This window comes from Cricetulus griseus (genome assembly GCF_003668045.3).
Source record: "Cricetulus griseus strain 17A/GY chromosome 1 unlocalized genomic scaffold, alternate assembly CriGri-PICRH-1.0 chr1_0, whole genome shotgun sequence".
In the NCBI taxonomy this organism is placed as follows: Eukaryota; Metazoa; Chordata; class Mammalia; order Rodentia; family Cricetidae; genus Cricetulus; species Cricetulus griseus.
This window is the reverse complement of record NW_023276806.1, coordinates 87,165,612-87,178,162: the sequence shown is the minus strand read 5'-3', so window position 1 is coordinate 87,178,162 and position 12,551 is coordinate 87,165,612. Positions and strand designations below refer to the sequence as shown.

The 12,551-nt window shown below is 39.2% G+C and overlaps 1 protein-coding gene across 1 annotated transcript in view; it reads left to right on the top strand.

The window, feature by feature from the left end:
• Positions 1-12,551, top strand: part of Lekr1 (leucine, glutamate and lysine rich 1) — a 185,997-nt gene that overhangs the window by 118,529 nt on the left and 54,917 nt on the right. Inside the window, exons 9-10 of the mRNA XM_027391734.2 lie at positions 5,428-5,509; positions 12,427-12,504. Coding sequence (XP_027247535.1) covers positions 5,428-5,509; positions 12,427-12,504 — 160 coding nt within the window. The remainder of the gene's footprint in view (positions 1-5,427; positions 5,510-12,426; positions 12,505-12,551) is intronic.

Here is a 12,551-nt window from a genome sequence, read left to right as displayed (position 1 = left end):
AGTTTCAATCCACTTCACGCTTTGTCTCCACAGCTTGCCTTGCTCCTGCAGTCTGTATATCCACTGTGTCCAGGCCCTGATCGCATCTCAACACCCTAGTCAGTGTTTCTCCTCTTTGCTGTTCTTTATCTGCATCTTCATTTTTGCCAGGCCGAATGGAGTTCTTTAAACCCAGGCAATTTGTGTAAGCAGCAAGCAGTGTAGCTTTTGTCCATATAAGGTAGGGGCTATAAGTCATACATTAAATTCTCACCATAGATGCATTCTAGAATGATTCTGCTTAGATATAAATGAACATGTCTCAGCATCAACTGTCTTCAAACAAAACAAACACTCTTCCTTGTTAACATTTTCCCCTGCAAGTACAGTTCATCCCCGATTTCCCATCCACAAGGTCAAACAGTGGATTTTATCCACTTTTCCAACCTCATTTGCTCCCTCCCTATGACAGGTTTTCTTCTCCTTTGTCCTTTGCTTCCTTTTGTAGCTTGGATACACAGAACAGAATCGATTAGTCTTCATGATATAGAAGATACTCATTTGTGACTTGTGCAAGCAAGGCCCTTATCTAAACCAGCGGTTTTCAACCTGTGTGTGGGTCATGACCCCATTGGGGTAATATATCAGATATCCTGCATATCAGATATTTACATTATGATTCATAACAGTAGCAAAATTATAGTTATGAAATAGCAACAAAGATAATTTTATGGTTGGAGCTCACCACAACAAGACGGACTGTATTAAGCATTAGGGAGGTTGAGAACCACTGTTTTAAACAGTATGGATCCATAAAAATTTTCAAACACATAAAAAATAATGTAACAAATGTGTGCGATCCCATTACTTACATATAACAAATGTTAACATTTTACCTCTGTTCCCTAAGAAATTGTTAAAGAAATAAACTAATTACAGCCCCCAGTTTTACTCCTCTTTTATGACCCCATGCCCCCACACAAGAACAAGGTCCTCAGGTGGAAAGTAATGAACTTCAGAGCAGAATTGGAGGGGGTAGCTTTCATTTTACTCCAGCACAGCAATAAGTGGCACATCGGTGACACTCACACATGCCTGCCGCTGCTCTCTTCTGAGCGTATATGAAGTCACTGAAGGCTGGAAGAGCCCTGTGCAGGGTGCCTGAAACCACATGGCCTGGAAGAGGCAGAGCCAGGGTTTGAAGCCAGGTATGTGGCTTTGGAACTCATGAACAACACCCCCAAACTGTTAAGTGTTAAACTGTGTTAGAAGGTCCAAAGGTAGTGTAGGTTTCCTTATCTCTAACATAAAGAACTTACAGCCATTTGGGATATTTTATGTTGAAATTTGTTTCTCGTGATGAGACAATTTCTGCTACTCAGAATCACCAGTGAGGTCATCTTAACCCTTTGGAGTCGCAACTGTCCAATCAAACCTTAGGAATCTTAAAGATTTTACTATGCATCCCTGCATGTCTGTATGCCTGCTTGTTCTTCTACCCTGCCCCTTGAACCTTGAGTTATAGATTTTCTTTCAAATAGAACTTTTAAGATTATGTGTGTTTTCTTTATTAGGAGTTTTTGAGCTTGAAACTTCTTTCTTCCCCTTGAGGTATATTTCCTGTTTTCTCTGATATTGTCTTATGCCTATTGTTATGCCTTCCAAATGACTGTTGAAGCTTTCTATCTTCCTATAAAATAGTTAACCGTGAATACCTTTTGTATGTGCAATTTCTCAAAGCCTTTCAGAATCACAGGATTCTTTCAAACAGCTAATTACTGCAAATCTGATGTCTGTGTAATGCTATCCAGCAAGCAGCTGCTTCGTATGAAGAGAGGCTAAGAGCTCTTTTTGGTTTTGTTCATTTAAAATCATTTGCTTCTTATTTAATATCTGCAGAGAATGCAGTCACATCGTAGTAGAATGTGCTGTTGTAAATTTTGGATTGTTTCCATGGGTTCCGCCTTACATCTGCATGGTGTTTAAAGCCAATGCTTCCTTTCTCTTCGTAGTCATTCAGGGCCTCTTGCCTCATAATCCAATGTCATGCTGAATGACAGAAAATTGAAGTTGAATTTATTTGACTATAGAAGAGGACTGCACAGAACAATACACTTATTTAGGAACTCCTTGCCTCAGAAACTGAAGGAGCTGTTTTGTGCAGGTGGCTTAGACTCTCTGCTGCGTATCCTGACTATGTTCCTTTATTTATTAAGGACAGGAACCAGGCATTCTGCTTCTGAAAACAAAGGGCCCTGCTAGTCTACCAGAACCTTTAATAAGCCTGTTCAATGCTTACACATCATTCAGAGACACAGAGACACAGACTATGTTTCTGTTTTTTAAAATAATCTTTAGTACTTCCTGATTACAAAAAAAAACTACCAAAAAATGAAAAGCAGCCATGAAAATATATAAATCAACTCCAAATAACACACAAGGGGGCTTTTTACATTGTGAGTTATTTGGAATAAATTGTGTTTCCTCAGCTCTAGATGAAGTTTTTCTCCCTAAATAAAATGCTTTCTTTGTTGGCACTGCTTACATTTCTGTTTCTGTTTATTCTTACTCAGTGTGACAACCTTCATGGATTCTTGTTTTACAAGGCAAAACATTTACTTACTTTACCAGTATTCAGAGCTGTGGCAAACTATAATGGGGATGGTGTCTTCTCTGCTGGGTCTACAGTGTGAACCAAAGGCTAACCTGTGTTTATTCTGAAAGTGAGAAGAGAAGGGATACATACATGTGGTAAAGAGAATAGTCCTGGAAGTACAACAGCTTTGGCATCATCCCTGAATAGGGTCATGTGGCATGGTTTGTTTTAGTTGGAAACTGGTAAATTCTGGAACTCATATGCATCTGTATATATATTCAAGTGTGAGCCTCAGAATACTTTTTCATGTTACCAAAGTGAACTTGAATTAGTGGCTATTTTTAGCATCTACTATTCTACCAATTCTCAGGTAATTGAGAATTAATTACATAAAATTTACATACAAAGTAACAGTTCTTTGGGGTATATTTTAAAGCTAATCAGTTTTAACTATAGCTACATTTAGAAATAATAACAAAATGTGTCCCATGGGGCTCAGATCCATACTTAATCTAGTTTATGAATCTTTTTTTTTTTTTTGGTTTTTCGAGACAGGGTTTTTCTGTGGCTTTGGAGGCTGTCCTGGAACTAGTTCTTGTAGACCAGGGTGGTCTAGAACTACAGAGATCCGCTTGCTTCTGCCTCCCAAGTGCTGGGATTAAAGGTGTGCGCCACCAACACCCGGCTCTAGTTTATGAATCTACCCTGACGAAAGTACAAGGAGCATCCAACAAGAAAGCAAACTTGTCCTTAGTTTTGTTGGTGCCACAAAATGAGTCACAAGGACACCATGTTTTTCTATCTTTCATTAGTAAAACAGTACTTCTCATTTTGTAAAGTATATCTCTTTAGGAGTCCAGAGACTATTGCCGGCCTACAACAGTGCTCACCACACTTCTCTGACAACTGTAATATTCACTTGTGGCTTTTATGTTTCAAGAGTCAGTGTGAGCAAGGCAGGCGGAACTCGTTTGGAACCACTGCATCACTTCACAGCTTGCTGATGAAAGTAATAAGCTAATTACTTTCATCTTTACACTTTCTGCTTGTAAAAATCAAAATACCTGCTTTCTCTTCTGGTAACTGTGACCACGAATGAAATGAGGTAGAGAGAAAGGCACCATGTTCATCAGGGGGGCACAGTATGCCCTCTGTGAGCACCAGCTCCTCATTTTTCAGAGAATGAGGGAAAACCTGACAGAGGCAGCGTGTCTGAAGCTTACTGGAACTTAATAACACAATGATATGGTACAGACCATTCAAGATAAGCTTTCAGGGTTTTAAAAGATTTTTACTATAAAGTATTTTTTAGTAATCTCTTCCATTACTGGAGAAAAGTGTACCCTGAAAATATCATTAGTAAGTCAGGAATGGAATCTTGTTTTGAGGGGTCTTCCCCACAGCAGACTTCAACATTTTCAGAGAGTTTTCTTGCTGATTGATTTCCTGATTGCAGGAATGGGACAATGGACCCAGAGATCTTTCTCTCTCTCCCCTACCCCTTTCTTTTTCTCTTACCTGAAAAGTAAGACAATTAGAAACTGTCTGGCATTTTGAAGGGATAAAGTTAAATAATGCATGTGAGGAGATGTTGGTCTAAGTACACAAACATTTCATTTAAATAGGTGGTAAAGTTTAAGAACTCTACTGTACCGCATAATCATTATTAGTTAATAACATTATTTAGAAATTTTAAGAGTAAATTTAAAGTGTTCACACCTCAAAAAATAAATGTTGGTGTAGTACATGTGTTAATAAGCTTGACTTATTCATTTCATAATGAATGAATAAGTTCAAAATATGGTGTACAGGATAGACACAAAATTTTATATGCTCATTAAAATAATTAAAAATAATATATCTGAAAACACTGGGATAAACATAGATTTTAATATAAATGCCTGGAAAATTCTTCTGAGAGCATTTGTTTAGCAATGAATTTGCTTCTGATTTGAGAAACTAGCTCATTACTTAAAAAAAAAAAAGACTAGAAAGCATGTTGAAGATTTCATAGAAGTTTGGTTCATGTTTTTATGGTGCTGCATAAAAATTCCAAGTTTACTATTAAAAGTAGGTTAAAAGTAGGATATTAAAACACTTGAAGTGACTAGAACATAAAAATTTTACAATTCCCTTATTTTGATTGTCCTTTTTCTGTATTAACTGAAATGGTTAGTCCATTTTGTATAGTCTCTTTTCATACCTTAAATAATTCTCCGAGAGTTAAGTACCCACAGGCTGGCCCTGGAGTCAGGGTTCAGGTCACAGCTCTCACAGTAGGCTAGTGGCAGAACTCAGGTAAGCCAAGAATCTGTACACATTACACGTGGCTCTTCGACAATCCTTTTGAAATACTTCCTAAATTTCCTATATGAAGACTATATGGAAGCCAATTTTCCAAAGTATTCTCTTTCAAAGTTATTAAAATGCCTTTTAGATGCTACACAGTGTTAATAAACACTCACCCTAGAGACTGGCACATGATTTGTCTATTTCATTTCTACCCAGAAGTCTTCATGGTTTGGGAACAGAACAGGGAGCTCAGACAGTCAACCATTTTAAGAAGCCACTTGATCAGAAATGTCTGGAGTGTGCAGTGATACAAATTCCCTTTTTAAACACTAGAAAGGATAGCCTGTTAGGTGTTTGTAAATTAGTGTGATGGTAAGGGGAGAAAGGGCCAACACACGAGGTATGTGGGGTGTTGTGGGCCATGAACATGTTGCATAGAACCATATAGGCAAGTTCTTTGTGTTGTTCTTTGGAAGCTAAAGGGAAACTTCAGAAGATATGGTTTAGTTTGTGAAAATGCCTAGACACGGTTTACTAATGAGCATGCTGTGTCGTTTCAGACTTACAGTGTCAAGTAGAGAACCTTGGGTTGAGACTTCAGAAGACAGTGATGGAGCTGGACAACTGTAAAGAGATGCTCATGTAAGGTGCAATATAAATAGCTGCAAGAGGGGATTGCCCTTTGATCTGTCACAAAGCAACTTTGCAAAGACCCCAGTGTGTTGTCTTTGGGCAATGATTCAGTGGTGTAGGTAGGTGATGGTATGCTGTGGCTTCTCTTGGCCCTGCTGTGTCCTACATTAAAAATTGAAGGACATGTCACCATTTTATCTCAGGAAAGTGTTTTTGTCCCCCAGTAAAGAACTTACGAGTTGTTACTTGGCCTCTTAGTTAGGATCAAATATAGAAGTTACCTAGCTACATATCAGTGATTTCTCTTGATGTTCAGATGAAGTAATTATCTCACTTTTTCTTATATTCATTTCTTTGCTGTCTACAATTTTTAAATTTTATGAATTATTTATTAAAATATCTAATTTTAAATTCAAGACAGAGTACTTTTGAAATGTTGACTATTTGTGTTTTATGAAAACAAGAATTATTGGAAAACAAATGACAAGGAAATGACTTTGTAAAGTGTTCAGAGATGGGGGAATGGCTTCGTGGATGAAGCACTTACCTTGTGAAATCCTGTGTTTTGAATACCAAGAGCTCATTTAAAGTGAGGCAGGTAGCACCTGCCTATGGCCTTCGTGTTTCTGTGATGAGATGGGAGTCAGAGGCAGGAGAACCTCTGGAGGCTATTGCCAGCCTGGCATTAGCAAAGACAAAACAACAGAGACCCTTTCTCAAACATGGTGGAAGACGAGGACCTCCACATGTGCATCATGACACATACATGCCTAGACACACAAAGGTATGCATCATACACAGTGTGGGGAAGAGGAAGAAAGAGGAAGAAAGAGAGAGAGAGAGAGAGAGAGAGAGAGAGAGAGAGAGAGACCTCATACACACATAAAAAGTACCCAAAGCAGTATTGGTTTAAAAAATTAATTTATTACAGCAATTTGAAAGGCGACTGCATGCATAAACATGGTGTATCTATAATTATAATACTAAAATAAAATGCACATGATCATTGAGAGTAAAGTAAACCATGTTATTTCTTGATGTATAAACTGGGAGCTCTAGTTTCAGTTCCTGTATTCACAAGGCTCAGGCTCATAAATACAAATATTTAGGATGCTTAGTGACCAAGTGTTTGTGTTGACCATGGCTGTTCCTAAGAACAATGTATTTTAATCAAATATTGACCAAAGTCCAGAAATGTCCAATCCAATTAGTGTATAGTAATAGCAAGGGTTTTGCTTTAGAAAAACAAGAAGTTAGTAGAACGGTAAGCCCAGAGGTGTGGCTGCCTGTATAGGATGCTGGGATGAAGGGATGAGAAAACAGGGAGTTCCTGATGCTTTTTTTCCCCAGGCATGGGAAGTAAGTTCTGGGAGATAAGAAACATGAAAAAGAGACAAGATGGCAACTGCAAAACTAAAAAAATCCTTGTTCACTCTGTCTATGTTAGGAGGACTGTGTCCTTATGGCTGTTTTGAGGAGAAAGCAAAATCATCAGGCCCAGCTACTGCATGACATTTACATCTTTTGTTACTATCATTATTATTGTTGCTGTGTGTGTGTGTGTGTGTGTGTGTGTGTGTGTGTGTGTGCTGAGGAGGAAGTATGCCACCTCATGACAGTTGTCACACTGAAAGTTTATCAGGGGTTGCCGTGTGATCGCAGAAATACCATGCTGCTCTATTGGCTTACAGAAGTGCAGCTTCCCACCCACAGGAGACCCGCTTCAGGAAAGAGCAGAGTGAGTGCCCACTTTTAGAAAATGTGGGTTGTAAAAGAGCCACTTGAAAGAGGCTGTAAGATTAATGTCTCTTTATTCAAGAAGACACCAAGGCAAAACACAGGCCAGAGCTAGGTTATAGAACCCAGCAAGCGCGGCCAGAACAAAAAGGGCCCGGGTCCCCACGTGCAGCCCCTTAAGAAGCTCCCTTACGTCACCCCGGCTTTCCTTCACCACGCCCTTATGGGTGAGTCCTGGGTCCACCTGGTACCTGTCCCAAGACTATTGGGCAGGGCTAGGGTGTCTCCCTACAAGAGTCCCTAGTGCTAGTGGTCTTGCTGTATGCATGCCTGTGCATCTTCTGTCTGTGTTCCACCTGCTTTCTGTTTCTGGCTTTGGAGTAAATGGGATGGGGAGCACTTAGGATCAAAGTCCAACAAGCTTCACTGTGCTCAGATATCAGCAGGTTCCTACAGATATTATTTTTAAAAGGTTAGAATTGAATTTGTGTTTTGGCCAATGACAAATTTAAAGTCAAAATAATTTACTGAAAAATCTGATGTGCAGGGGGTAAAAGAATTGGTTGCAAAGGACCAGGGTTCAGTTCTTAGCGCCTACCTGGACATGGTGCCTCACAACCATCCCTAATTTCAGTTCCAGGAGTCCAGGGCCCTCTCCTGACCTCTGAAGGACACCAGACATGCAAGTGGCATACATGCATGCATGCATGTAAAACACTCATAAAAATAAAATAAATGAGTCTAATTTTTTTAAAAAAAAATATGGTAAGTTAGAGATTTTCTATACAAACTCAAACCTCTGTGGGCTTTTTAGAAACAAGAACATGCTGTAGAATCCTCCTTTAAATTTTTAATACTGACTTTCATTTTAGGGCTGGGGGGGTGTAGTTAAATAGTAGAGAACTTGCCTTACATGTGGGAGGCCTTAAGCTTGAACCCTAGCACTACAAAGTAAGTAAAACAAAAATAAAGAATAAAACATATGCTTTTAAAAATAGTTGGATATAGTTTTTTGTGTTTTAACATGGAAGGAATGAGCATTTCATAAATGGAATATTTTTAAGAAAATATCATCTATATTTTATCAATACTGCTATGCTGCTATGTTCTTGTGTGTGTGTGTGTGTTGGAGACAGGATCTCTTTTAACCCAAGCTGGCCTGGAACATGCTGGGTGACAAAGAATGACCTAAACTATTGATCCTCCAGCTTCCATATCCTAAGTGCCAAGTACTAGGATTACGGGCATATACCACCATGCTCAGTATTATGTGGTGATGGGGATAGAATCCAGGGCTTCATGCATGATAGGCCAATGTTCTATGAGCTGAGCCATATCCCCACCATTATCCTGTGTTATAACTGAAACTTGATTTTTATTTGATCAGTTAGGAGTCCTTGGCTACAGTGAAGTAATGACTGGGTAAGTTGGTCCAGGGGCTCAGCAATAGTATCAAGGGTTTTGATGCTCCTGTGTTTTAGTTAGCATTTTATTGCTGTGAAGAGATGCCATGACCACAGCAACTCTTATAAAGGAAAACATCTAATTGGGACTGGCTTGCAGTTCAGAAGTTTACTCCATTATTGTCATGATAGGAAGCATGGCAGCATGCAGTCAGACATGATGCTGGAGAAGGAGCTGAAAGTTCTGCATTTGGATCCACAGGCAGCAGGAAGAGAGAGAGACATTGGGCCTGGATTGGGCTTATGGAACCCCAAAGCCTATCCTTCCAGTGACAAACTTCCTCCAACAAGGCTATACCTCCCAATAGTTCCATTCCCTATGAGCCTAAAGGGGGGCATTTTCATTGATATCACCATTCCTGTATCCTTCCTGTTGCCTTCAGCATTGGCTTCAACTAGATTATGGTCCCTTTTGCCTAGAACATGGCTTAGCTCTGAATACTGTGTCTAGTGGGGTGGGGGGGACTGTGGAAAAAACTCCTAAACAACCAAACAGCCTTCTTCCTTCTTCTGTTTTATGGAGGCCATTACATCCTCTCTATTAAATAAATTATAGGCAAGAGGAACTGGACTGCCGAAGTGAGCTTTGACCTCTCAGGATGTATCTTGATGGGTAATAACTGAGATTCTGAGACAAGGAAGAAAGCAGCAATGAATGTCACAAAGAAAGTAGCAGGGTTTTCCTGGTGCCCCTTCACCTCACCTCCAAAAATAAAGAGAATTGTAAGACTAAGTATGAGCACACAAAAACGAAGTGGATGACAAAAACTATTCTAAGCCCAATCCCACCTCTCCAAGTGACTAACAGTTAAGGAAGTAAAACTTTAACCCCTTAAGAAATTCAAATTAGCAAATAGAAAACATTAAAATGAGTATAATTGATATCCACTAAGTATATTCAGAATTATATCTATAAAAGAAAAAGTAACTATTATAAAAAACAATTAGGAGTTGAGAAATTAAACATGTGATCATAAAAATTATCCCTTTTTGTTAAATATGAATGTATTCACTGAATTAATTGATTAAATAAATGATAGAATTATGTACAGTTCCCTGTGCCAACAATACTCAGACATGAGAATGAGGTTTGTGCAGAATCTTACTTCATTCAGTGTGCTTACATATTTCCTGAAGATTGTGTTTATTTTCATGAATGCAGTAAAAGGAACAAATTCATCTAAAATATCTTGGAATTTATCAATTAGTTGACCACCCCTTGTTCACAATGCCTGTATTTCAAGACTCAGTGCCTAGCGAGGTGTAGTAGCAGTATTTCTTTAATTACATCACTTGGGAGGCAGAGATATATAGATCCCTGTGAGCACCAGACTAATCTGGTCTACATAGTGAGTTCCAGGACAGCCAGGGCTAAATGTGAGACCCTGTCTCAAAAGCAAAACAAAAAGACTCAGTCCTAAACTACCATAGTTAATATTCAACCCTACACACACACACACACACACACACACACACACACACACACACACAGTTTTTCCTGTGCCTTCTTCCTTACTTTTACACTGCTGTGATAAAACACCATGACCAAGGCAACTTACAAAAGAAAGCATTTATGGGCATACATTTTCAGAGGGTTGCAGTCCATGATGGTAGAACAAAGGTATGGCAGCCAGAACAACTGAAAGCTCACATCTTGATCCATAAGCAAGAAGCAGAGAAAGGGCACACTGGCAAGGCACTGGCCTTGTGAAATCTCAAAGTCCACCCTCCAGTGACACACCTCCTCCAACAAGGCTATATCTCCTAATCCCTCCCAAATAATTCCACCAACTGGGAACCAAGTATTCAGACATCTAAGCCTATGGGGACCATTCTCATTGGAACTTCCACACCTGCATACTGCTGATAAAGTTTAATTTATATATTAGGCACAAGATAAGATAACTAACTGAAAATAGAGTTATAATGTAATGAAAGTTATAGGAATGAGCTCTTTCATATCCAGTTGTACTGTGTTTACTACCTTAAGGAAACTTACAAGGCCTTACCTGATGAAGTGTGCTGACATTGTGATGTGGTCCTAGGCAGCTATGTAAAGATTACTTACAAGCAGACACTGTGATAAGCACAGTAGTTGATCTGATACCTGAGCAGGACCAAGAGAGCTGAAGATAGCTAGAATCGATAATGTGAGCACGTGTGATAAAGTGATGAGTGCCCTCGGTGGGATGGGGTGGAACAATAGATTTCATAACAGTAGTCAAACTGTGTACGATTTAAAATTTACTAATTAGCTCTGGGACATTCTGTTTATTCTTTTTTAACTGTAGTAGAGTAACAGAAGCTGCAGAACGCAAAGCCATAGACATGGAGAGGGGACCACTGTGTATCTAAAATGGTTACACATAATATGTTTTCTAATTTGTGGACCCTTGTAACATGCTTATAGTTTTATTAGTGGTGCTCACTGCTCACTTAACAGTGGTCTGTGCCACAGTAAACTTCTGACCACCTTGATTACTAATTTGCAAATCTCTAGCTTGCCCTTCTGACAAGCTGGACACTCTGTTATTGGAACTTCTGCTCTTATTGACGTATAACTGCTAGTGGTCTGATTTTCCCAGTACTGTTGTGATGATTTGTGTGATTTTTTTCTTTTTCTAATCTGGCAAGCAGGATGTGGCCTGGTAGCATTATGCTGTTGCTATGTATATCCACTTGTTATGTGGTCAGGTCTCAAGTAGTGTTGTTCTGGTTTGATTTCTATTGCTGTGATAAACACCATGACCAAAAGTTACTTGTAGAGGAAAGTGTTTATTTGCGTTTATTGTATATGATCCATTATAAAGGGAAATCAGGCCAGGAACTCATGACAGGAACCTAAAAAGTAGGAACTGATACAGAGGCCTTGGAGGAATGCTGTTAATTGAGTTGCTCCCCTGGCTTGTGTGGCCTGCTTTCTAGTACAGCTCCAGACTGCCTGCTAAGGCGTGGCACCACCCACAGTGGGCTGGGCCTTCTCACATTAATCATTCATCAAGAAATGCCACAGGTCAATCTGATGGAGTCATTTCCTCAGTTGAAGTTGCCTCTTCCCAGATGATCCTAGCTTGTGTCAAGCTGACAAAAAACTAATGACAGGGATGGTGTCACTGCACAGGCAAGTAACTTGGTTAGTCTTGCATTACAGATTGTTTCTAGGGCAGCAATTCCATCTTATTTCAGTTATTTTATCTTCACCTGAGCTGGGTGGAATCTGCCCTGTGCACTGGAAGCCTGGAGACAAGCCTAGTTTATTTGGGGACTCCCTCTCCTAAGCGATCCAGGTTTAATCTTTCACTTCCCAGCAACTGAAGTTGCTCAAAACATTTTTCTCCGGTTCTTCGGGCAAGAAAGACTGGCATTTTCTGCCAAAGGTTTAATTCCCTGGCCGGTTCTCACTGAGACTGTCCCCGTGCTTAATGTCTTGTAAGAAACAACCTGACTCTATGGTGTCACTTCATTCCAAGAGCCATTTCTTCTCTTGACTTCCCTCACTTTTGATCAGTTTCCAGTATTGATAGGATCTGGGTTGCTCTGTTGTGGGGCTTGTTTGATAATGTCCAAAGTGTGTTCTTCTTACTTAAATACAGTCCAATGATAGGCAGTAATTTGGTTATTTAAGTGTATATTTAAGTAATAATAATGTGAAGATTTTAAGATATAGAAAAAACATTTTATTTTTAAGTAATACATTTTAACTATGTCAAAATACTTTTGTCTTAGGAAAAAATCTAATGACGCTGATAACTGTCAAAGAGAACTTAGAAAACTGAAGTTTGAGTCTGTTATTTCTGAGTCAAGGTATATATACTGAAATTTTTAATATTCTAATACCTGAATTTAAACCA